Here is a 24,917-nt window from a genome sequence, read left to right on the forward strand (position 1 = left end):
TCTTTAAGTCCTTTGGTCTACAGCCCAATGGGGAAGTTGTAAAAGAGAGAGTCCTGGGAGTTGTAGTCTCCCAGGGCTTATAATAATTTCAAATGACACAGAAGCAAAGCCCTACTTCCTTCTACCTCCCCAAAGGCATCATAATTCTTCTGATGGATCACACACCTCAGCAGGGTCACCCAAAGAAGGGGTTAGCTCTTCTACTGCCCTTGTTAGATGGGGTTGAAGTTCTCCCATGCCCTGGTGCCAAGGGAATCTGGCCACTCTCAACTCAGCCAGGAATATGGGCTCTCTGACCATGTTGGGCAGAGGGAACATGATTTGTTACGCTCACTTCTATGGCAGCAGTCAAATGAGAATAAAGATGGCAGGAGATTGGTGATTCTTTCTGTAGTTTCAGGGTCCCTAAGTCTCCAGGGACCTTATTATGATGCACGGAATCATGGCACCAGAACTGGTCACCTGCATCACCAACTGTAAGTTCTGGGGCAATTTATGCACTCTAAAAGGTCTCATTCTCAAAGATTCATTTTGAAATACTTTGGGAATATGTTTTACATTACTTCAAATATCCAAATAATAGACAGCTTGCCTTCTCAAAGGATGGGAGAGGGACCGAAGGAAAAAAATCAGGAAGTCAAAATTTCTAAAAAATGTTAAAATACACAAAGTACAAATTAAAAAAAAAAAAGCAGAAGGGGGCAATGAGGTGACTCAGTGGATTGGGAGCAAGGCCTAGGGACAGGAGGTCCTGGGTTCGAATCTGGCCTCAGACACTTCCTAGCTATGTGACCCTTGGCAAGTTACTTTAACTCCCATATGCCTAACCGTTCCTGCTTTTCTGCCTTGGAACCAGCATAGAGTGAGGGAGGGAAGGAGGGAAGAAAGGGAGGAGGGAGAGAGGGAGGGAGGGAAGGAAGGTAGAAAGGAGGGAAGGAGGGAGGAAAGAAGGAGGGAGGGGAAGGAGGGAGGAAGGAAGGAAGGAGAGAAGGAAGGAAAGAAGGAAGGAAGGAAGGAAGGAAGGAAGGAAGGAAGGAAGGAAGGAAGGAAGGAAGGAAGGAAGGGAAGGAAAAGGAGGAAAAGAAAAAACCAGGCACAAAAAAGAAATATTATGGGGATTCCTGTTGGTCAAAATTATTCAATGATGATACTAAATGGAAATGCTCCCTAGTTTGTACTGGTGGTATGTTTCCTCAAAATTCACACCAACCACCCTCTCTATCCTATTGTATGTCCCTCCTGACACAACAGGCACATGTATAATAATGAGGGTTCACTGGGCAAAGGTTTTTGGTGGTGGTGGTTGTCCGTTCTCCTCCCCTCCTCCCAGCCCCCCCCCCACTCCCAGCATAGGACCAAGATGTTTGTTCAATTTCAGTAAGTATTTTTAAAGTTAAGAATAATTAGTGTACCAAACTACAAAATAAGGATTCCATTCCTGCATTCTCAAGTCTACTTTTTCTAACATAGAACAATGATTCCTACTGGAATTTGAATGCATTGAGCAAATACTTATTGAATCTATTTCAGCTCTTATCAGATATACAGAAAAAAAAAAGTGCTCCAGGCAAGCCATCTTAATTCTCTGAAACTGCTTCTATCTTTGTAAATAAAGTAAGAGGGTTAGATTTAGTAATCTCCAAGGTTTAACTCTTGAGTCCCAAGATTGAGTCAGTATCTAGTCCCAATTTTTCTCTTAAAGTCACTGAAATTTGAGGGTATTCTGGTACTCTAGAAAGACATTGGCCCTGGAGTCAGAGGATATGGCTTCAAATTCCCCCAGGCAAGTTCTTGACCCTCCTCAGGCCTCAGTTTCTTCATCAATATTAAGTAAGGGGTTGGGTTAGAAAGCCTCTTAAGGTTCTCTGCTACTCTACATCTATAGTTCCATGATATACATCCAGACAGATAGAAGAAAGTGCTCCTAAGATGGAATTCTTCAGAGTGAATAATTTTGGAAGGGAAACAAAATCTAAGAAGTGACTTTTCTTCTTCTTAAGCATGCAAAGCTCAGAAATTGAAAAATGTGAAGAGTCACACCTTCATATGGCTGGTAAAACAGGGAAACTTTTCTCCTCGGGGGATATTTCCAGTTTCCTCTTAGAAAATTGTCATGGCCATTCTCCTTTTCATAGAAATCTTTTATTGCTGCAGTCAACAAACTTGTGTATCACAGCACAAATAACCAATTACAGTTTAAGAAACTAAGAACTCTCCAGTGGTAATACTGAGAAAAGATTAACATACATAAAAGGATACAAAACTATACATTTAAATTACTAGAAATTTCCTAAGGAACTAAAAAAATTGCCGACTATCAAATGTTCTTTATAAACTACATGACCCATGCCACTGTAAATGCGATTTTAACAACAGGTTACATATATCTACAAATGTTGCACCTAAATGTCAGATCACTGTAAAAGTTGAGCAATTATTTCCTAAAAGAAGTTAAGTGCTTCTTGATGAGGCTAGGTTCTTCTTCCTTGGTCTCTATAGATGTGGTAGTAATATTTCAAACTAAATTCACAGGGAAAAATTTATGTTAAATATTCGTTTATCTGAGATAATGCTATTGAACAAAAAAATTTTTTTTTAAATAAAGCATACTTACTTTTAGAGCTGCCTGGGCAGCAGAATTTGGGACTCTAGTGAGGAGTGTTTTCAATTTCTCTGTCCCTTTCCATCTACCCCTACGCCCAAATGCAGATATCAGAAGACTCTCACTGAGACTTGTAGAAATTAAATGAGACTCCTTTTCCTGGCTGAGCTACTTTGAATTTATGTGTGTAGTTACAGTTTGGAAAGCAGGGCCTACCTTGGAAACTACACATCAAGATGATAGGAACACAGAGATCACAACAGTATCTTCTCATCCTGGGATGGAATAAGTAGTTGGGTCAGGGATTGGCAGCACATTTGAAGAAAAAAAAATAGTGTTGACAGTTTAAAATATACACCTGCAAGCTTTGATTACTCTACTTCCTACAATCAAAAGATACAGCACCAGCACCTACATGGCTGCTAGGAGCAACTATTTAAGAAATGAACCAAGAAAGGGAGATGGGACACATAAGAATCAGGACCAATAGGAGGGAGAGATTATGACCCCTTTTTTGTCCAATCACTTTTCATCTTTTTTAGGGAGAGCCTTTGCTAAGTAGTCAAGGGATTTTAAAGCATGTGGCTTAATGTATATACTACATTAGCGAGAGTAGACACACGCAAGAAAGGCTATCTGCACACACTTGAAACCATATCTGGTAGCAGCCAGCTTCCTGGGAAGCAAACTACAACTCTCTGGCTAGTTAGAAGGAACCTAGTCTTCTATCACTCTCCTTGGTTCAGTCAATGCCCCAAATATCCAATTAAAGAGTTTGTTGTTCCCTGCAGGTTGATCCCAGTTTTGTGGATGTTTTATGGCAATACATTTGGTAAGTCAGTCTTATCACTAAGGTTTGATGGGGGCAGAGATCAATATATCAAAATCTAATCACTCAATATAACAAAATTAGGAGAACACATTTATGGCCAACAAAGATGTGAAGCATTCTTCTGTGCTTCCATGAGGTGGTATCCTGGTGAATCAGTATTTTGTTGGGGAACAAGACCCCTGTAAGCAAAGGGAAACTAGAAATGATTGTTAATGGGATTAGTGATAGTCAATACTTTTTGAAATTAAAAATGGAGTAGGGTAATTTGTGTATCATTTCAGTGGAAGAAATAAGGGAGTAGGATGACATCTTGCTATACCTTCCCCATAATTCATTGCTCACATAAAAGATAACATTTACAAAGAAATCCCTTGTCACAAACTTAAGAGAATCTGGGATTAAGGCAGCTTAACCATACTTTCCTGGGTCGCCTAGATCTATAGAGATGTCCAATATTTATTTAGAATTTATTCTAGGATCTTAAAAGGAAGAAAGTTCACAGGACATGACATTAGGAACTTTGTCAAATTCTGTTCTAGAATGAGTAAGCAAGTTACACCAATTTTTTTTTTCTTCTCTAAGGGTTTATTATCGGAAGTGGTAGAAAGAAGTTAAGAGTCACCTGGGTTATGGAAAAGGTTGTTTAAAAGGCTGAAGGCCTGGCAGACCTGGTATTTAACATACCTGAGCAGACAATCTTTGAATCATTGTATTCATAGGTCAAGCCTGAAGAAAGGGCAGGAGTAAGAGCACTTTTAAACACAGAGTCTATACAAGCATAGGTTTCTGACCCGCCTGAGATAAGAGGAAGGGAACAGGAGTGAGAGGGGAATTTTCACCCACTTTCATGGCAAAGGGACCAACAGAGCCATTTCCAGGCCAGAAAAGAATCTGTGTCAGGCATATAAGCTGGAGTTTGTGAAGCTAAAAGCATCCGAAGAGGAATGTGACCCAAACTGGGCAAACTGCAAACATAGTGGATCACCTTAGGAACTTGAAGAAAGTTCTAACAGTTTGACATATCAAAAGTCCAAAGAAGATGGAGGATTTTTTTTTTCTGCTGTACTCTGGAGCCTTTCTATCTGCCATCTCACACAAATCAAGCTATGTGAGAGATTTTTGAAAAAGCTAGAATTCAAAAGGTAGTTTTCTAAGCAACTAACTACACCAAGTTACCTTTAAAACCCACAATGGGGGTGGGAGATGGGAATGAGAATAAGCTGGATACTCTATTAACTATAATATACTTAATGTTGTTTTTTTTTTACTCATTTTGGTTACAGTAATGTCTGAGCATAGGCCTTCTGTCCATTCAGTGGATTCAACAGAAGCTGTTTTCCAATACCAAGGCCCAGTCAATTTGCCAATTTTACTTATAGGAGCAGGACAATTCATCTAAGCCAATTTGTTCAACAGTTCACTTCATGGAGCCAGTTCAGTCCTTGTGTGCTAGGGTTAGTCATTTTGATCTTGTGCCACCAATATTTTCCATCTCAGGAGAAGACCTTTTAGATACATGGCCTTTAGCAAGCCACTGAACCAGACTCCTCACTTATCCATCATAATTCTTTATCTACCATGCCCACAGAGGTCCCAAACTTCCCTCTTGTACAAATTTAGCAATCAGGTCAATATAGCTTTTATATGTTCTTTTCATTGTTTGTCCTGCTAAAACACACATATGCACACTCACAGGCATGATAAACATTTGCTTCTTAATTCAAATCCATTCTTCACAGTAGCGCAAATTGGAGAGATTTGGATACAAATTAACATGAAAAGAAAGTCAACCAATTTCTGATCATTCACTCCCTTGCCCTCCTGTAAGGTTACAACACACACCCTTTTGTTTTTTTAGTTAAGACTGGATATTACAAAAGTACATGTGTACACTTGTTATATATACTCTTGATAAAAATAAGAATAGACCCAGAAAAATCATATTTTCAAATAAACATCTTATATCCATGAATTTGTTTGCACAATAGCTCCATATTGGGGTTTATTTCCATCATGGTCACAAAAATTCTGTGGGGATGTATTGGAAAATCACAAACATTTTAGATATCATAAGGCAAAAAGGTCTGTAGGGCCTATAGGAAAGGGCCAAGTATATTGAAAGGAATATTCTGAAATGAGACATTCTTTCAAGTTTCAATCCAACTGGACACACATATTACAAAATAAAGATTTTTAAAAGTGCTGTTTGCTTTGTGAGTCACTTATCTTTAAATGTAAAGCATGATCTTAACCTGACTACCCAAGAGAGATGTTAATGGCAGATATTATCAGAGGCTTCAAGTCCTGATTTAAGGTCTTCCAGTGCATCTCTCTCAGACTCTTCTTGAATAATGGTGACATTAATGAGAGTTGGCTTTTTCCCAGTGTTTTTAGGGGTATCTGATGTTAAAGTGAAATAAAGCACTCTTTGGAAAATCCAATGCAGGCTCCATGGTGTGGTCACACATAAGTCTTCTGTATTTTGCCTTCTTTTTATTCATCTTTCAGGTTTTACAACTTGGCTGAACAGGAATCAGGCAGCAAAGTTGCTCCCTATCAGTAGTATCAGTCACCTACATTTTACCATTCCTCCTCATAAAGCATACCTATAAGATACTCAACATAAAAGGTATGCCACCATGATAACATATTAAAAGATATGTCGAAGATGATTTAGAAAAACAGAACAGAATAGAAAAAATTCAACTGCCCAGTCTAAGCTGTTGGCTGATTTTTTCTTTTTCTTTATTTTTTTTTAAGGTATGCAGCTTTTAGTAAACAGTGTCATCTCAGCTCTTCATGAATGTCTGGGAAAAAAAAATAACAGCCCCTTCTCCCTTTATCAGACGTGAAGAATTTCTGCTCCATGGTCTTCAGGCTCTGTGTAACGGGAAGAGTTTGTGTCAGAATGACAGATCCCATGTCGCCCATCTTTACTTTCAAAATTTGGCTCTGTTAGTGCAGGTTTTTCATAAACATTCTTTTTACTTGTTTCTGGACAGTTCTGGACATAGATCACTCTGTTATAAGCTTTAAGTCTCTTCCATAATTGCACGTATACTTTACACTGTACGTACATAAAAAGAAGTCCACCAGTGAATCCTATGGCCACGACCACCAGTTTAGTCCAAAAAGGCCATTCTAGGATCCCTAAGGAGAGAAAGATCTAGATTAATGACTCATCAGAATTAAAAGAGGCTCTAAGCTCAATGATCTTCCTGTCAGCAAATGAAATTTCTTTAATATCCCCTTCAATTCAGTCCTTTCACTACATTCTTTATTGGTCAAAGATCAGCCTTTTGTCTAGCACATTCTACCATGATTTGCACAAGAGGACTTTCTTCTTGCTTTCATCTTCAGTCTCCTCTACTGGTAAAAGTCTACTGAATAATTTAAGTAGATTTTCCTTAACAAACCTGAAAAGTAAGCTTTCCTCTTTCCTTCAATTTAACTTCAGGGCAACAAGGTGACTCAGCATAGAGAACTAGGTCTGTAGTCAGGAAAGCCTGAGTTCAAATATGGTTTCAGACATTTACTAGCTGTGACCCTAGACAAGTCACTTAACCCTGTTTGCCTCAGTTTCCTCATCTGTAAAATGAGCTGATGAAGGAAATGGCAAATCACAACAGTATCTTAATCAAGAAAACCCTAAATGGGGTCAAGAAGAGTCAGGCATGACTAAAAAACTACTTCAAAGAAATCAATTTAACTACTCTGTATATTGCTAACTCCCTTTTATTATGTGGTCACAACTTAACATTGATAAATGGCTATGGCTTGTGGATGCAGGCCATATAACTTAAAGGTTATGGTGAATATAGTTCTAAATTGTGTATCTGCCACTATCTCTGAATAGATCCAAATTATAAGACAAAAATAAATGCTAGACAAATAGAGGCATGAGGAGATATTCATTACAAATGATGTTATGTAGTCACTGCTAATTCGGCTTTTTGATGACTATTTCATACTGAAAGACAAGATACCATTGACCATGTATCTCAGTTCCCACTGAGGGCTGTGGGAAATCTCATGTTCCTAAGACATATTCAGGTAAGTAGAGAATCTTTAAGTCTATGCCTTAAAAATGTGAGAGACTTTGTTTCTAGATTGATGAAATGAGCAAGAATGAACAGGTATTTCCAAGGAAGGGAAAACCTTTAAAAAATTTTCAGTGGATTCTCCCTTCATCTTCTCCTTTACTATGATTTCCTTGAATTATAATATTCCTTGTGTATACTTTTGTTGTGTTTAAAATAAATTAAGGTAAGTGAAATCCGTTCTAATATTTTCTTTCACAAATAATTTAATTAAAATGATTCTTGTTCAAAGGGATGGACACATTGCATTTGTTGTCCATGTGTTACCAGTGGTTCAAAGAAACTCTAAGAATTCTCCCTGATATCTTCATAGGTTAGGTTTTTACATTTGAGCTGTAATTTGGTTGAAAAACTCGAAACAGTGACCTCACACCTCAGAGGCTACTGAGCATACACTTATAATATTCAAGTCTGATAATAATAGTTCACATGCAACAGAATGCCTCTAGTGCTGTCTCATGCAGATGGATGGCTTCTGATATCCTGGTTCAAATGACTGGTTTCCCATAGTCTTTTCCTATGTGAAAAGTCACAGGGTTTGAGGAATTCTTAGGGGAGAGGAGTAGAATAAAGTTGATGAGAGCAAGTCATGATCTCTCTTCTAACACAGTATGTAACTCATAACAGGATTTGGTCTAGAATTTTCTTACCACTTCTTTTCTTTTCTTTTTACCACTTCTTTTAAAAGGAATTTTTCTTCCTCACAAATTGGACTGAGAAGGACACAGAGTATATACAATACAATCCTGGCTGTACTTTAAAATAGTGAAATCATTTATATTTGTGTTTAATAAAATAAATATGAACAAAATATAGTAGGTAATTAGGCCTATTAAGGAATATAAATTTGGTATCAGATACTAAAATGTCTTTTTTTTTTGGTCAATTTTTGTTAATATTGTTTGATTAAAAAAAAGTCAAAGTAACACATATGTACTCATTTAAATAAATATAATATTATATAGATCTGGACTTATTCAGCTATTTCCAAAGCACTTTAATTATTATTTTTCACACTGCTATTATTGTGCAGTGCTATCTGACTCTTTGTGACCCAGTGGATCATAGTGTGCCAGTGCTGTCCATGGATTTTTGTTTTTGTTTTTTTTTTTTTTGTCAAAGATACTACAGTGATTGGCCATTTCCTTTTCCAGTGGATTAAAACAAATATAGGTTAGGTGATTTTCCCTGGGTCACATAGCTACTAAGTGTCCTTGGTCATATCTGCACTAGATCTTCCTTTCTCTTGGCCTAGCACTCTATCCACTGGGCCACCTTGCTGCCCTCAATTTAAAAAAATTAAGAATCAGAGCCTCAGACACTTCCTAGCTGTGTGACCCTGGGCAAATCACTTAACTCCCATTGCTAGCCCTTACCACTCTTCTACCTTGGAACCAAAACACAGTATTGATTCCAAGGTGGAAGGGTAAGGGTTTAAAAAAAAAATTAAGAATCTGAAACTAAATGCATGGAAGGAAGTTCATTTATTCAACAAATATCCTAAACAATGAAATTACTCCCATCAGATGGATTGATCTAGGTGACTTATGGAGACTATATAAATACAAATTCCTATCCATCTACTTTTTTCATTCTTTGAAACTGTCCTTCACCTTCATCAAGACATTTAATCTCTTGCCCCCTTGCTACTGTGCCAGTGTGACTTCACTTGCCTTCCTACCAGCAAGGGCCTTATGGTTACTCATGTTTACAATATTCTCCTCCCTCTTATCCTAGAATCTCTTCCCCTTCAAACTTCTGTTTTACCTGTTCCCTTCAAATCCCAAAATCTTGTGAAAACTCTATTATCATTGATTTTCTCTGTTTTCCCTCCAGGTTGCCAACCAAGGCCAGATAGCATCATGGAAAAAATCTTACAGTGTAAGTATAATTATTTAAACTCAGATTGGGCAGCTGAGTGGCTCAGTGGATTGAGAGCCAGGCCTAGAGATGGGAGGTCCTAGTTCAAACCTGGCCTCAGACACTTCCTAGCTGGGTGACCCTGGGCAAGTCACTTAACCCCCATAGCCTAGCCCTTACCGCTCTTCTGCCTTTGAATCAATAAACGGTATTGATTCTAAGATAAAAGGTAAGGGTTTGGGAAAAACAAAAAAAACCCTCAGATGAGTTCAAAGCTCAAAGCTCTTTTCTTTTGTTCTCTAATTTTCAACTCTCCATGATAATGTTGAAATCAAATGCCTCACACTGTATACAATGCATTCAAATTCCAGCCCCAACCCCTCCCTCTCCATTCTGAGAGGCAGACCTTGCTTCTTTTTCTTTCACTGAGAAGAAAACTATCCAAAATTATTTCCCTTCACAATCTCTCCTCTACATTCTTAAATTTCTCCATGATATACTTACCTATATTTTCTTTCTCCTACCCTTCGAAGGCTAGCCCTTGAGTATTACATTCTATCCCCTTCTAACTCTGTGAGGACCTTGTGACAACTTCACATTTCTTCCTCTCTCATGAATCTTCTCTGTGTTCCTTGAGTCCCTCTCTCCAATTTGCTCTACCCTACAAAAAACCTTCTTTTGCTCCCAACCCTCTCAAACTCCTCTGTTCTCTGTTCTCTGAAAGCCTGGCCATCACACTGTTAAGTCCGATAAAGCTCTTTTCAATCCTTTGATTCCTTTTTTACTTTACCTCAGCCTCTGACAGTGCTGACTACTCTTTCTTCCAGATGGTCTCTCCTTGCTTCTCTGACATGACTTTCACCAGGTCTCATCCTCTCCTTTGGTTTTTCTTTACCAATCACCTTCCCTGATTTCTTTTTACTACTTCTGCCACCTACATGTCTTCAAACCTCATATTATGACTTTTGAAATGTTAACTCTTTCCCATGACTTTGAATAATTGTGCAGATGATTTCTCCATCTTTCTCTTCAATTCTACTCCTAGAACTGAGCTTAAGACCTGTCTCTATCCAAGTATAGTGTGGTCATCTCCACCAGTATGTTTTGCCAACAGTCAAACTTCAAGTGTCCGACAATGACTTCCATCTACTTTCAAAATCTGCTCTTCCTCCTCACTTCCTCACTTCTCTTACTACTTAGTCAGATGTGCATTGTTGCTACTTGAGTACTGGGCCTCAGGTGTAATCTCAAAAAAGAAGATCTTGTATATCTGGCATATTACCTATTGGTCCTTCTGTCCCCATCTCATATTTGGGATTCCCACTACCACCAAACACACTTTATGTGCATTATTTCCTTTAATCCTCACAAACATCTGTATTAATTTAAAAGACCTTGGGAAAGAAAACAGGGAGTGGGAAAGTTGGCACTAAATTGTCTACATTTAAACATACCAGTTGTCTGTCCTTGCTTAATCTCCTCAGCAGTCCGGTCTATGAGAACATACAAGGACCATACCACACAAGTGATTGCAATGACATGGAATGTTACAGAGCACATGATCTTCCTTCTTTCACTGGATGTCATCTGCAATTTTTCCCACTGAAAAGAAATAACAGAAAACAGCATGAAATTTCAGTCTTAAAAAAAATTCAAAATAAAGTTGGTGAGAATATTTCCTATGAGAAGCATTGCTTTACTCCTCTCCCCAATACAAACAACATTCATCCTTCAAATTATCAAGAGATAAACTGCTTGTTAGTGTTCCACTGGGAACCAATTTAATGTATGATAAAAAACCAGGATTAAGAGGAAACAATACATTACCTGTCCAATAAAAAATTTCTTTCTAACTAAAAATTCTTATAGACATCTCTTAAAAGGACTTCTAGATAATACTGTAATTGGAATACAATTTACAGGCTCAGGTGGGGAGGGGGTGTCTTTTTCAGACACTCACTTTTTCCAATGCAACAGGCAAATGAGAAGGGGGTGATGCTGGAATGAAAACACATGAATGAACTGAATCACAACTATATCACAGAGGTCAATGTCAAAAGTTTGTATGCCTTTTTGTTCTCATCTAAAAATTTTTTTGCACTTGAAGTTAATAATTTCCAGACATAAATAACCTTGGCTTTTTAAAAAAATCATTCTCCTGTTCTACTGTTTCTAAAATTTCACAACGTAGTCCAAAGTTACAGATTCTCTTTCACTGATTTCCAAAGTTGGGGTAAAAAGCAAGGGCTGGGTGGAAAGAGTGAAAACAAAGCTTAAATGCTGTTTATTTTTGCCTATTTCATGCTAGAGTTGGCAGACATATTCAAGATCATTGGGAGCAATTCCTATCCTTTCACAAATGAAGAAAAGAGAAAGGAGCAGTCAGTCACACAACAAACCAGTGACTAGGAAGAGTTGGGATTTGAATCCAGATTCCCCCAACTCCTAGTCCTGAGTTTTACTCTATACTACAGCAAATGTCACCATCCTTCTGTTAGATATCACTTAAAGATTACTTTAGCATTCAGTGTTTAAAGGCAGTACAGATTTGAAATGAAAATGGATTTTCCTTTTTCTTTATTGATTTGAGTTTTAGAAGAAGTACACAATTTTGCTAATAGTTTAGAATCTGGGTGATTTTCATTCTTTTGGGTGGGGCATTTTCTTTTTTAATGCTATAGTTTTAGTCTATAACCACTGAATTTTTTTACATAATAATGAAATCAGAGCCCCAACCCCTAATTCCAGCTAACCTCTAATTTCTAACTATTGCCAAGTCCAAATCCCTTTACTTTCGTCTTGTAAATAGAACATACTCACTTCCTATCTTTGTACCTTAGATCATACTGTTGTTCCCTGATCTAAAATGGCCTTCATATCATTTATTTATCCAACTCCTTTCTATTTTTCAAGGGCAATTCAAGTCCTATGTTCTGCATGAAGCTTTCCCATATTAAGCCAATCTGTATAAATCTCTCCTCTCTTGGAAGTCCCCTACCACACAATTTACATGGAATTTTATGCTATCTTGGGAGTCCGTAAAAGTGCTTGGGCTCCTTCAAGCCAGAGACTATATGACAGACCGCTTTTATGTATCCCTTGTACATTATGGAAGGAAGTACTAAAAAATTTGGTTATGTAACTGGATTTTGAAATAGGAGCTGAAAATCAGAGGGGGCGATTTGGTTCTAAACAGAACAAAGGATATAAGGTAATATTTTAAATTCTATTGTTTTTAAGGTTAATAAGCATTTTTCTCACAACACCCTGTGAGACAGATGGCAGAATAAGTACAAAAGTATTACTTTCTTCTATCCCAGATTACTTCTTATAGTATTAGTGTAGTTCATTTCTTTCTTTTTTAAAAAATTCTTATTTTCTCTCTTAGAATCCATATTGTAAATTGGTTCCAAGGTAGTAGAGCAGTAAGGGTTAGGCAATGAGGGTTAAGTGACTTGCCCAGGGTCATATAGCTAGTTAGTGTCTGAGGCCACATTTGAACCCGGGTGCTCCCATTTCTAGGCTTGGCTCTCAATCCACTGGGCCACCACACTGCTCCTATTTCATTTATTTCTTAATCCATTCAATAAATATTTATTGCATACTATAAATTCTGGAATTACTGCTGACCTAGGACTTCTTTCTCTCTCTCTCTCTCACTTTGCAACAAGTGATAAAAAAAAAAACATGTATTATGAGAATGTAGAGAGTTTATGCCTATTTTTTCTCCCTCCTTCCTACTTATATTTTTCTAGAACTTTGGCAAATGACACAGAATAACATTTTTAGAGCTCTAAGAGACCTGTGAAACTAGCAAAGAAAAAAAAATTCAGAGGTGGGACTGAATGTTTCTAGATAATACCCCCAGCTTCTGGCCTTTTAGGTGGCCTCCCACCACAATGAGGGCCAGGCAGATAAAGCTGTGTGGGATAATACTGTCAGCTCATGTTAAAGGAAAAGAATACCTCCCTCAGGTAAGGGTGCTGGTCACTCAGTAATAACAGTCCCTGCTAAGCACTGCTGCCCTACCATGTTAGCTCTATGCCTTCCTTTCACCTTCTCAGTGTTGTTCTTTTCTGCACAAAAGTAAATAAGAAATGTTGGGGAAGAAAGTATAATCTGAACCAGTTCTCACATTCCCCTTAGCTGTGAATAGGATGAACTTAAAATTATATGACCTTTGTGTTAATACAGACAAATCTACCAATAACTTCTCCAATGACACGTACTTCATAATGCTTTTCTCATGCACAAGGAATGGGTCTAAGCCTATATTTGAATTATTCTGGAGGAAATAATTTACTCTCAAGGGAGCTGAAGAGCTAAGCACCTCAGTAGTCTCAGCACCAGTCTTCAATTAGTGGGTCCCTTCCTGCTTCCTGACTTCTTAGTGGACATATATCAGGCCACGGAACAAACAGAAAAAGTTTTCTCATTAGAGAGGAGATAAATGAAATCACTAAGAAGGGAAACAAGACATCAGCTCTAAGACTGCTAGTACTGGTGGGAGAAGGGAAAGCATGTTCTGTGTACTTTAGCCTCTCACAGAAAGAGTACTAATGAGCAGCAATGGCAAAAGGGATAAAAGTTAATAAATATGTACTAGGTAAACAAGTCATTGGCTGGATGAGTTTTCTCATTGTTGCTGTTGTTTTAAAGCAACTCAGCAAGTGTTCTATATTTTTAAGAAATGAAATAATTTTATCACTCAGTACAATTCCAGTGTATCTCCTTTTAGTGATCCCTGTCCAGATCTGTAAGCCAGAATGAAAGTGGTAATAAGTTGTTTCTTATTTCAGTAATATGATTTCTTTTTCCAATGCCAACAATAGACTTGACTTGGAAAGGCATTGTGCTGGAGCAGGCAAAGTAAAGAGTGAGGTGTTAGAAGGCCTCAGTTTGCATGCTGGCTGAGTGGGACTGTGGCCACAGTGTACCTGTCTCTGGACAGGAGTTCTCTCAAGTGCTTGGGGGTACTTAGGGATTTTAGTAAATCAGACATGCTTCGGTGGGACAACATTTCCAAAGTACTCTGTGCACACCTACTTTTCTCAAAGGCTTTAGTTTGGTCTCCATTATGAACTCATATTTACAGAGTTCACAGCATCGCGTGTCCGAACTTTTGATCCACTGCTGCAGGCAGGCTTGGTGGACAAAATGAAGACTTCCTGTGCAGTGACAGGGTGTAATAAGAGGATTCTCATCATCTCCTTCACAGTGACATATCCTGCATCAGAAATAAAATATAGTCATCGCAAGATGAGCAGACTGATTGGATAGTGGAACTCTAAGAGGTGACCGGGTGGCAAGCACCCTATGCATTCTTTCACAGTTCACACTGAAAACCACCTTTATGTGAATTATGGGCCCACATGTTGGCAGAGAGTGCACAAACACTACTAACTACATTGCTCTCTAACTAATTGCAGCCATATGCAAGATTTAGAAGGTTGTCAGAAAGGGAGAGGAAAAGGATGGTCTGAGGAATTTGATGCAGGGTTTTTAATTTATTTTTAGAAGATGTAGGTACTATACTGAGGGAGGCATTTAAAGCCACAAGGAAGTATTTCCTGAAACAAAATTCTTTAAATGCATAGATTTGATTTATTTAAATTAAAAATAAAATCAGTAATAATTCCACCCCACTCCAAAAACAAAATGCTCCAAAGACTAAAAAAGATGATTTACCTTCCATTTATGGAAGGGCACCCACACTAGCTTAGCTAGGTACAAAAAAGCAACAATAATTCTTGTTTGCTTCTTTTACTAATGGACAGTGTATCTTATACAATCAAAGATCTAAGGCCATCTGGTCTAATCCCTACATTTTACAGTTGAGGAAACTGACACCAAGGGAAGTTAAATGATTTGTCCATGGTCATACAAGTAGGTAGCAACAGAGACAGGACACGAACCCTCCCCTGTTCCCAGAAAACTTGTAAGCCAAAAGCTGAGACCTGTGTACAAAAAAGTGGCTATGACTTAAATCATTCCTAATGTCTAGGGCAGCATGCAGCACAACAGATCTACTAACCTCAAGAAACATGGCTCAATAAATGGATTTTTGAGAAGCAGAGAAGTGTTTCTAGCAGCTGGAAAACAAGCTAGGACAGGCACCTTTTATGAAAGGGTCCAACTGTGTGGCCCAGGATATTGCTCATTCTCTCTGATGCTGATTGCTGATCCAATCATCAGGAAAAAAAAACAGAAACTAGGAAAGAGAGTGAATGATGTGAAACTAGAACAGGGAGCATGATGATTTCATAGAGAAGAGGTCTAGCCAACAGTAAAGGGCAAGAGTAAATTCCAAAGGAATTTTGAGGAAGAAAAGTTGACTTTGGAAAAAGTTCTTGAAAAAGTTAGAAGGTAGAACTATCACTAAAAGGGATTAGGATTTTGTTGGGAATGGCTAAATGCATTTCATGATAAGGAATGAAGGAGTTGCTGGAGGCATTTGCTCCATAAACAGGACATGCTTTTAAAAAAATGACATGCTTTTTGTAGAGGCATAAAGGAAGAGATAAGGTTAAAAACTGGTAGCCTAAAATGAAATGATCTTTAGAAATGAATAAGTTGTAAAAAACCTGAGAAATAAAGCAATAATACTTATTTTTCTCTCTTCTGAATTGATTTCTTTCACCAAAAATCTATTTCCTTTCAGTTCAGAAAGGTCAACTTGAGATTTATTATTTGTAGCTTTTTCTCTCATTTTGACAATGACAAATGAAGACAATTTAGGAATCATGGGGTTTTTTGTTTCTAATTAAGGAATCTGGTCTCAACAAAATGTACCAACTAAATTTTAACCCTGAATTAGTGTCCCTGTCCTTTATCTTTTACTTTGCATATTAAGAGAAGAAAGACTAGAGAGGTAAGGAAAGCAGAACAAGTCAGAATTAACTAGGAGAGGTCAGTGAAAGAGGGTGGTTCTTGGTAAACCAACCTGCAGGTGTCTCCTGATGTTGACACAGGGGATAAGGGGGTAAACTTTTCAGAGAGGGGAGAAGGGCAATCCAGGTCACTATCTTTCTCAGTGGAACAGAGTGGTGCCCGTATCTCCTTGTTTTTCAGTTTGGAGGATACACTGTCCTCAAAGACATCATCATCCCCCATATCATCAGAGCAGAAGCCTGTGCTCCCCACCAACACACTGGAAGACTTAGCTGCTGGCAAGCTAGCTGAGTAGCTTTCCAGCTCATGGAACTTGTGCAAACTGCTGGTGCTTGAACTGTGAGAGAAGGAAAAGAGGTAACAGAGTAATCGCTTGCTTTTCAAGGCTGCCTCATTATCTGCTTTCTCTTCAAGGGATGAGATGTTGAAACTCCCTTGGGTGGCTCCTATTCCAAAGGTGCTTGAATGATTGGCAGAAAATGATGGAACATGTGAGTGTTTATAATTGCCAAACATAAGAGGCTTCAGATTGAGAATCTGTTTTTCCTTATGGTGAAATTTGTTCATCTTGAGGCACTGGTCTTGAGGTGGTGCTAATTTTCCTTCAGAGTAAGTTCTTTCTACACAGTCAAAGTTCTCCATAGTATTCTGGGCCTTCTCAACCACATCATTGAGGGACTTGGAGAACTTCAGAGTTCTTCTGGCTTTGGTATTCTTAGGAGGCTTTAAGGCCTGGATCCATTCTGAGCCATAGGAGTTTTTCTTTGAGTCCTGTAATGTGTCTTTACAGATCACTGTCACAGTGACCCCTTGTGTCAGAGAACTCTGGCAGAGAGCAGATTTCAAGACAACAGCTGACTGCACGGGACTGTGATGACAACATTCAGAAAACACTGCACTGGAACTGCATGCAGAACAGTGGAATAAAAGGACAGAAAGTAAAAACAATTAAAAAAGAGAAAACAGATAGATCAAAGTGAAGAAATGAGAATAGTGTGATAACATGGCAAGCAAACAGTGCACAAAATTAGCATTAAAAGTTTGAATCAAATGTCCACTGATCAAAAAGTTAGAAAACAATGAAGCAAAGCACAATGGTGCTTTCTGTGGCATATTTTTTAGGAATAATTGTCCTTCCACATGTCTCCTCACAGGCACACCAGCAATACTCTACCTGCAGATGTCTTGGTTAGATGGGGTAACAGAAGTACGAGAGAAGCCATGGGGAGCTGATACAGATGTTGGACTTCCAGCCTGTAACGTAACATCATGAGTTAGTTCAGAATCAAACAAGAGAGATTAGCACTACAGATGCCTCCTGTAATTGAAGTAGTGAATGATGCTGAAGGGAGCTTTTAAACTGCTGTTTGATAAATGATGCTCACAGAAATGAAAGTGTACACATCAACCTTATTTCTTACCTGCGACCTTCATGGGTCCAGGGCTTCCTGGGAATGACTATTCCCTACTATGGTCATATATTATAACCACTCTCTGAGGTCTTGTATTTGAAGAAGAGCCAAGCTTCAGGGAATGAGTCTCTGAACCTAGCTAAGTTTAGTTCAGGTGACAGACCTAGCATCAGTCACCTTCAAATCATGATGAAGTGGAATAGGCCTTCAGAAAAGATAATCCTCAAGAACATACCAAAAAAAAAAACAACCAACATTATGATCATCTTTTATATCACAGAAAACCAAGAGTGTAATTAATCTGAAATTACAGAACATCTATGAGGTATACAAGATTTTAGCCAAGTCTATGTGGGACTAGATATAAGTTTTTTCCTTCCCTGTAATCTCTCAAGTTATATAAATCTATCCCTAAGTAGAATTAACTAATCAAGTTTTTATTAAACACCTACTATCTAGCCAGGAAGTTCTTTTTAGGTGGCAAAAAATAGGAATCTGAAGGTGCACCCACAAATTGTGGAATGGCTGAACAAGTTATGGTATATAAGTGAAATAGAATACAACTGTGTCGAAAGAAATGATGAAGAGAATGGTTTTAGAGAAACCTGGGAAGACTCCTATGTATTACTACAGAGTGAAAGAAACAGAACAAGGAGAATAATTTATACAATAACAACAATATGGTTAAAATAAACAATATTACAATGAGCAACTACAATCCCAGAGAACTAATGATTGAGCTCATGATAAAGAGATGAAGGGCTTAAAGAGTTCAAAATGAGATATTTTATTTTTGTACATAGTCAATCATAAAGTTGTTTTTGCTTGACTATATGTGTTTGTAATAGGGCTTTTGTTTTTCTCTCATTCCCACTGTTGGGGTGGGAGGGAGAGAAGGTAATTTTTAAAAATTGAAAAAAATATATATGATTTTATAATGTATATAATATTACATGTAAATATATATTAAGGTGGCTCTGACAGCCATTTATGTGCACTTTATTTTAAAGATGTTATTCATCTTTTAAAAATTATTTGTCTATTTTTTTACCTTTCTCCCATATCAGTTATAATTTATAACCAAGAATAAAAAATAAAAAGACAAAAAAAGTCAGTTTAAGTAAACTAATGAACATATCAACCAAGTTTGACAATATTTTTAATGTTTTGCATCCAGAGAAACCCAATTCTTCAAAGAATCATTAATAAAGTATTTATATTTTCTAATCTCTTATTCAGGACCACTTTATTAATTCCCAAAATTCTGCAGTTTTGCCCAAAAGGGGAAAAATATATGTCCCTAGAGAAGAAAAAAAAGCAGACTTCTTCCAAATTTTTCCACAGGTTTTCATATTTCTGGTTATATATTATAAAACTGAGGTAAATCAAAGTAATTCACATTCATTTAAAGTAAATAAAATTGATGGAGTGGGAGGTTTTAAAAAATATTAAGCTTACACCATTAGTTTTTTTAAAAATTATTTTTTAAACCCTTACCTTCTGTCTTAGAGGTTCTAAGGCAAAAGAGCAATAAGGTTCTAAGGCAAAATAAGCAATAAGTGACTAAGGGTCAAGCAATAGGGGTTAAGTGACTTGCCTAGGGTCATACAGCTAGTAAGTGTCTAAATTTAGATTTGAACTCTGGACCTCCTCTTTCTAGGCCTGGCTCTCAATCCACTGAGTCATGTAAGCTGCCCCACTTAACACCATCTCAAGGTAATTTCAGATAGTCTGAGATATCAAAAAACTAGCTTTGGGAAATAGAGCTCTCTAATTTTGAACTTGTTATGGCTGACTAGTGGTACTTACAGATTTTAAAATGCCAGATGTTTTTTATTGTACCAGAGGAGGGGCTTGAAAATTCACTTTCAGTATGACACAAAGATTAAGATAGATAAGTACTTAAACAATAAAAACTTCAAAATGAAGAGATTTGTCACTTAAGTAAACACAAAATGAACATATGAAGCCAATTTATTCCTAAACAAACTATTTCATTATATTATTGGTATTAAAAGTTGATTTCAAGTCTTAGAATAACTCCTTAATAGGAGTGCATATTTTAAAGTATAAAAGCTAAAAGTTAACATACTTAAAACTAGAATATAAAACTATTACTCAGAAAGGACTACATTATTGTATGTAAATGAATGCTTACTAGTTAATTCATAATTATAAAGTTCCCATATGCTATTTCCTTTCCACCAGAGGTAATGAGACCACAATACTTCCAGATCTGGCCTGTACAATGTATGTACTATGTTGAAAGTGTATTTCGAATCCCTGTAGACATTGACCCATTTGTTTTTGCCAATCTGGATTGCTCTGGTTAGGCTTAGGATTTCTGCTCCTTGAGTGCTGACAGACTTTGGTAGAGCTGCATACCATAAAGTCTTTTTTTGGATTACAACAGATGCATCTGTGAATCTTTCCCCATCTATCACATAGGAGGAACCATCTGTGAATAAAGTCAGATCTGCATTGTATAGAGGAATTATCTGTCAGATCCTCCCTGGTCTTTTGTACTATCTGCAAGGTATCACTGCAGATATGGATGCTTTCCCCTTCTAATGGTAGATCAGGAATCAGCGTGGCTGGGTTAATGTCCTTGCAATGATGAAATGACAAGTTCTCATTAGTTAGCAACACTGCCTCATACTGGGATAAACACTAAGATGTAAAAGCTTGTTTGGTACTATTTCTGAGAGTGGTTTCAATTTGATGTGGTAAATATACCATAATCCTGCAACCCAATACAAGACCAGATGATTTCCTTATCAGAGCAGCTGCAGCAATGGCCCTAAGACAAGGTGACATTCCTTTAATCACAGGATTTAAGTGTGAACTATAATAAGTTATGGGCCCTAATTTATCCCCAGAATCTGCATTAACACACTGGAAGCGATTCCTTGTCTTCATGTACAAACAGATGGAATGGCTTTGCATGACTGGGAATTCCAAGTGTAGGAGCTGACTTGTGCTCCCATGTGAGTTTCAAAGGTTCTGAGACAGTGTTCCTATTCAAGTCTGTTAATGGTTTGGAGATCAGACTAAAACCAAGAATCCATTGTTTACAATAACTGTAATTCCTAAAATTGTGTGGAGCTGCTTCTTGTTCTTAGGCATGCTCAACTTCTGTATGTCTGCTACTCTCTTCTGGGAGATTCTTCTTATGCCTTTTTCCAAAATGAACCCAAGATATTCAACTTTTGGCATTATACATTGTAATTTGGCTCTGTAGACTTTATGTCCATAGCTCTTTCAGCAAGTATGTACTGTCCCTCTGACAGATACAAGCATTTGGTGACATTAGTAGAAGATCATCAACATAATGCACTAATTTGCTGTCAGTGAATGTGATAGTACAAGATCTCTCAGCAGAATTTGGCAAAAGATATTTGTGCTTTTTGAAAATCCCTGTGGATTTTGTGGAACAAAGTTGCTTTCCTTCCCAAGAGAATACAAATATCTTCTGACTGGACTCATGCAGGGGCACTGTGAAATACACACAGCAGAGGTTGATTACTGTGAACCATTCTTCATTACTGGGAATCTCTGCAATGATGTTGGCTGGACTTGGCCCCACTGCATGGCCTTTCTTAACAAAGTTGTTGACTGCTCACAAATCCTGCACAAATCGCCACTGTGTATTGCCATTTGCATCTCTTTTTGGCTTTTTTACTGGCATTATAGGTGTATTGTATTAAGACATAGTGTAGACCAGAATGCCCTGCTCCAGGAGACTTTGAATTATTGGCCTGATACCCTCTGTGGCTCAGTCTGTATTGAGGATTCTTAGGTGGAATGCCCTCTTTAACTTTAATCTTGACAGGTATTGCAGACTTAAAAATCCCCATATCTGTTGAATGTTTAGCCAAAACATCCTCTGGGATATTTTTAGGAATCTCATAGATATTTCCCCCATGACGTTCTTCTTCATCACCCTCCACTTGCCCCAGGAATAGCAATGGATGGTGTTTAAGGGACTGTTTGGGCAAATGCAGAAATATTTGGCCTGTCTTGTCACACTGAATGGTTGCTCCAAGTTTATAGAGGACATCTTGTCCAAGCAGATTGGAAGGACATTCGGATATCAACAGAAATATGTGCTCTAAACTCATTGGACCTATTTTCATCATCTTTGATCTTAATTTTGGCATGATTTCTGTTTTCCCAGTTGCTCACTTTAAATGAATTGTACCCATAAGGATAGAATCTTCTGGCATTGATTTTAACACAGATCTCATTGCACCAGTGTCAATCAAAGCTGGATAGGTCTCATTTCCAATTTGCACCATGATTAATGGTTCATTGTCCTTGCTTGTTTGATTGACCGGGACCAGAGGAGCTTCTAAGTCAATACAGGCTAAGTCCCATCCCTGCTGGGGCTTCCATTTGTTCTGATGCTGGACCTTCTGTTTGTAATGCATCTTGATTTTGTACTCCAGATGTTACTCCTACAAGATTTGATACTGTTTGAGTTTTGCTTTGGTGTTTCTGTCTTACAATCAAGTGTAGGGTCTTTGCTTGTAGGCTTCTTACTGCTTCTTTGTAATTCAGTTGTTACAGACCATGGACAAGGTATGCTTGTTATTAACATAGCTAGATTCAAGAGAAGTTTGCATTAGAGGAAATTCTTCCTGTACTGCTTTGGGAATGTGTTGCTGGTCAATACCTACATCCCAACCCTGTGAGTTCATGCCTGCTGTTTCAGCATGACTCACAGACTAAAGGAAACAGAACTTTGCTGGCATCTTCCACAGGAAACAAAGTTGCCGTTTTAAAGGTCTGTTTCAGCAGTTGTTACTGTATTGTTCTCTATGATGCTGACGCTATCTATATTGAATTCCCCTGAATGCTTAAACTCTGAGGTTTCTCCAGAGGCAGCTCTCGCTGTGTTGACACATATTTTATAACATGGCAGCTCTTGATGTAACTTTCCCTGTAAGCTTTCTTGAGGCTGAAATTCTTCAGCTGCTGGATTCAGTGTCAGAGTTGTCTTCCTTTCACAGCTGCTGATCTTTTCAGTTTCCGTTATTCTAGCCACAAGAGGAGAGCATTTGGTCACCTTCTGAGTATCTCTGTCTTTCCTTTCCTATGGTTTGTATATGATCTTGTGTCCTACTGGCTGTTGTTTCATCTATGGGATATTGCTTCGAGCACCCAGTCAAGCTTGATTCCTGTACAATATCTTCATGTTTCACTAATGACTGATTTCTATCCATTGCTTTTGATTGATGCATGCATGGAATAGTCATGACATGTTGGTGAAGCATGAACCTCAATGCATGATGTCTGCAATGCTTTTCCTTTTGCAAAACAATCACTAGTTATCCCTGTTAAGTCTTCCAATTGCATGTCTAGTTTTGGTGTGTCTATGAATTCTGAATGTTGATTTCTGAATTACTGTTTTCTAACCTATAGACTTTGTCCCTCATCTCCTGAATATCTTTTTCCATCTCCAACTCTTCTTTAGTCTTTTCTCTGCCAGTAAGCTCATCTATAGCAAGCCCACTACTTTTCATTAAATTCCCCAGCTCTTTTATATCATTAGCCATTGGCATTCCACAGTCATAGCCTTTCTTTCATCTTTTAATAGCAAAATAGCTTCTTCAATTCATAAGTTTGTTCTTTACCTTGCTCCCTGCGCTACATAACACTCCATCTTCATCAAGCTAAGTGGATCATTGGAACCCAAGCAAGTGTGCTCACAACACCTGGCATCACTGTTGTTGTTGTTTCTGTTGTGGGAATTATTCCATTTAGAACTGTAATATGTATTTCTTCTTGTGCTGTTGTTGTTGTTATTTCTATTGTTGAAATTGATTTGGGACTTGAATCTGCATTGCCTTACTATGTGATCTGCTTTATGACAAAGGAAACACTGTTTGACATTGTTGTTGCTACTGAACTGTCTAGGATGGCTCTGACTCCTTTGGTTTTTTTTTTTATATTTTATAAGATTTATTAGTAATCACTTGAAGTAGAATAAAAGAAAAAAAAGTATAAAACCATGTGAGTAAAATTCTCCTGCCTGTCTTTTTAAAAAACATTTATTAATATTCATTTTTAACGTGGTTACATGATTCATGCTCCTACTTTCCCCTTCACCCCCCGCACTCCCCCCACCCATGGCCGATGCATATTTCCACTGGTTTTATCATGTGTCATTGATCAAGGCCTATTTCCAAATTGTTGATAGTTGCATTCTACATCCCCAATCATGTCCACCTCAACCCATGTGTTCAAGCTGTTGTTTTTCTTATATATTTCCTCTCCTGCAGTCCTTCCTCTGAATGTGGGTAGCATCTTTACCATAAATCCCTCTGAATTGTCCTGGGTCATTGCAGTGCTGCTGGTACAGAGGTCCATTACATTCGATTTTACCACAGTATATCAGTCTCTGTGTACAACGTTCTTCTGGCTCTGCTCCTTTCGCTCTGCATCTGTTCCTGGAAGTCTTTCCAGTTCACATGGAATTCCTCCAGTTTATTATTCCTTTTAGCACAATAGTATTCCATCACCAGCATATACCACAATTTGTTCAGCCATTCCCCAATTGAAGGACATCCCCTCCTTTTCCAGTTTTTTGCCACCACAAAAAGCGCAGCTATAAATATTTTCATACAAGTCTGTTTATTTATGATCTCTTTGGGGTACAAACCCAACAATGGTATGGCTGGATCAAAGGGCAGGCATTCTTTTATAGCCCTTTGAGCGTAGTTCCAAATTACCATCCAGAATGGTTGGATCAGTTCACAGCTCCACCAGCAATGCATTAATGTCCCAATTTTGCCACATCCCCTCCAACATTCATTACTCTCCCCTTCTTTCATTTTAGCCAATCTGCTAGGTGTGAGGTGATACCTCAGAGTTGTTTTGATTTGCATTTCTCTAACTATTAGAGATTTGGAACACTTTCTCATGTGCTTATTGATACTTTTGATTTCTTTACCTGAAAATTGCCTATTCATGTCTCTTGCCCATTTATCAATTGGGGAATGGCTTGATTTTTTATACAATTGCTTTAACTCCTTGTATATTTGAGTGATTAGACCCCTGTCAGAGTTTCTCGTTATAAGGCTTTTTTCCCAATTTGTTGTTTCCCTTCTGATTTTGACTACATTGTTTTTGTTTGTACAAAAACTTTTTAGTTTAATATAATCAAAACCATTTAATTTACATTTTGTAATTTTCTCTAACTCTTGCTTGGTTTTAAA

The 24,917-nt window shown here is 37.8% G+C and overlaps 1 protein-coding gene across 2 annotated transcripts in view; it reads right to left on the reverse strand.

Moving 5' to 3' along the window:
* Window positions 1-2,123: 2,123 nt before the first annotated feature.
* The window catches only part of MARCHF8 (membrane associated ring-CH-type finger 8), a 144,117-nt gene continuing 121,323 nt past the window's right edge, over window positions 2,124-24,917 (reverse strand). The window contains exons 4-8 of one of the 2 annotated variants that reach the window (XM_044659146.1): window positions 17,460-17,539; window positions 16,338-17,189; window positions 14,441-14,621; window positions 10,849-10,996; window positions 2,124-6,584 (exon numbers count right to left, since the gene is read on the reverse strand). In XM_044659146.1, the coding sequence (XP_044515081.1) occupies window positions 6,277-6,584; window positions 10,849-10,996; window positions 14,441-14,621; window positions 16,338-17,189; window positions 17,460-17,539 (1,569 nt within the window). In that variant the 3' untranslated portion in view covers window positions 2,124-6,276. The remainder of the gene's footprint in view (window positions 6,585-10,848; window positions 10,997-14,440; window positions 14,622-16,337; window positions 17,190-17,459; window positions 17,540-24,917) is intronic. The other variant, XM_044659147.1, reaches the window with a different exon arrangement.

Source organism: Gracilinanus agilis, chromosome 2 (genome assembly GCF_016433145.1).
Source record: "Gracilinanus agilis isolate LMUSP501 chromosome 2, AgileGrace, whole genome shotgun sequence".
Lineage (NCBI taxonomy): Eukaryota > Metazoa > Chordata > Mammalia > Didelphimorphia > Didelphidae > Gracilinanus > Gracilinanus agilis.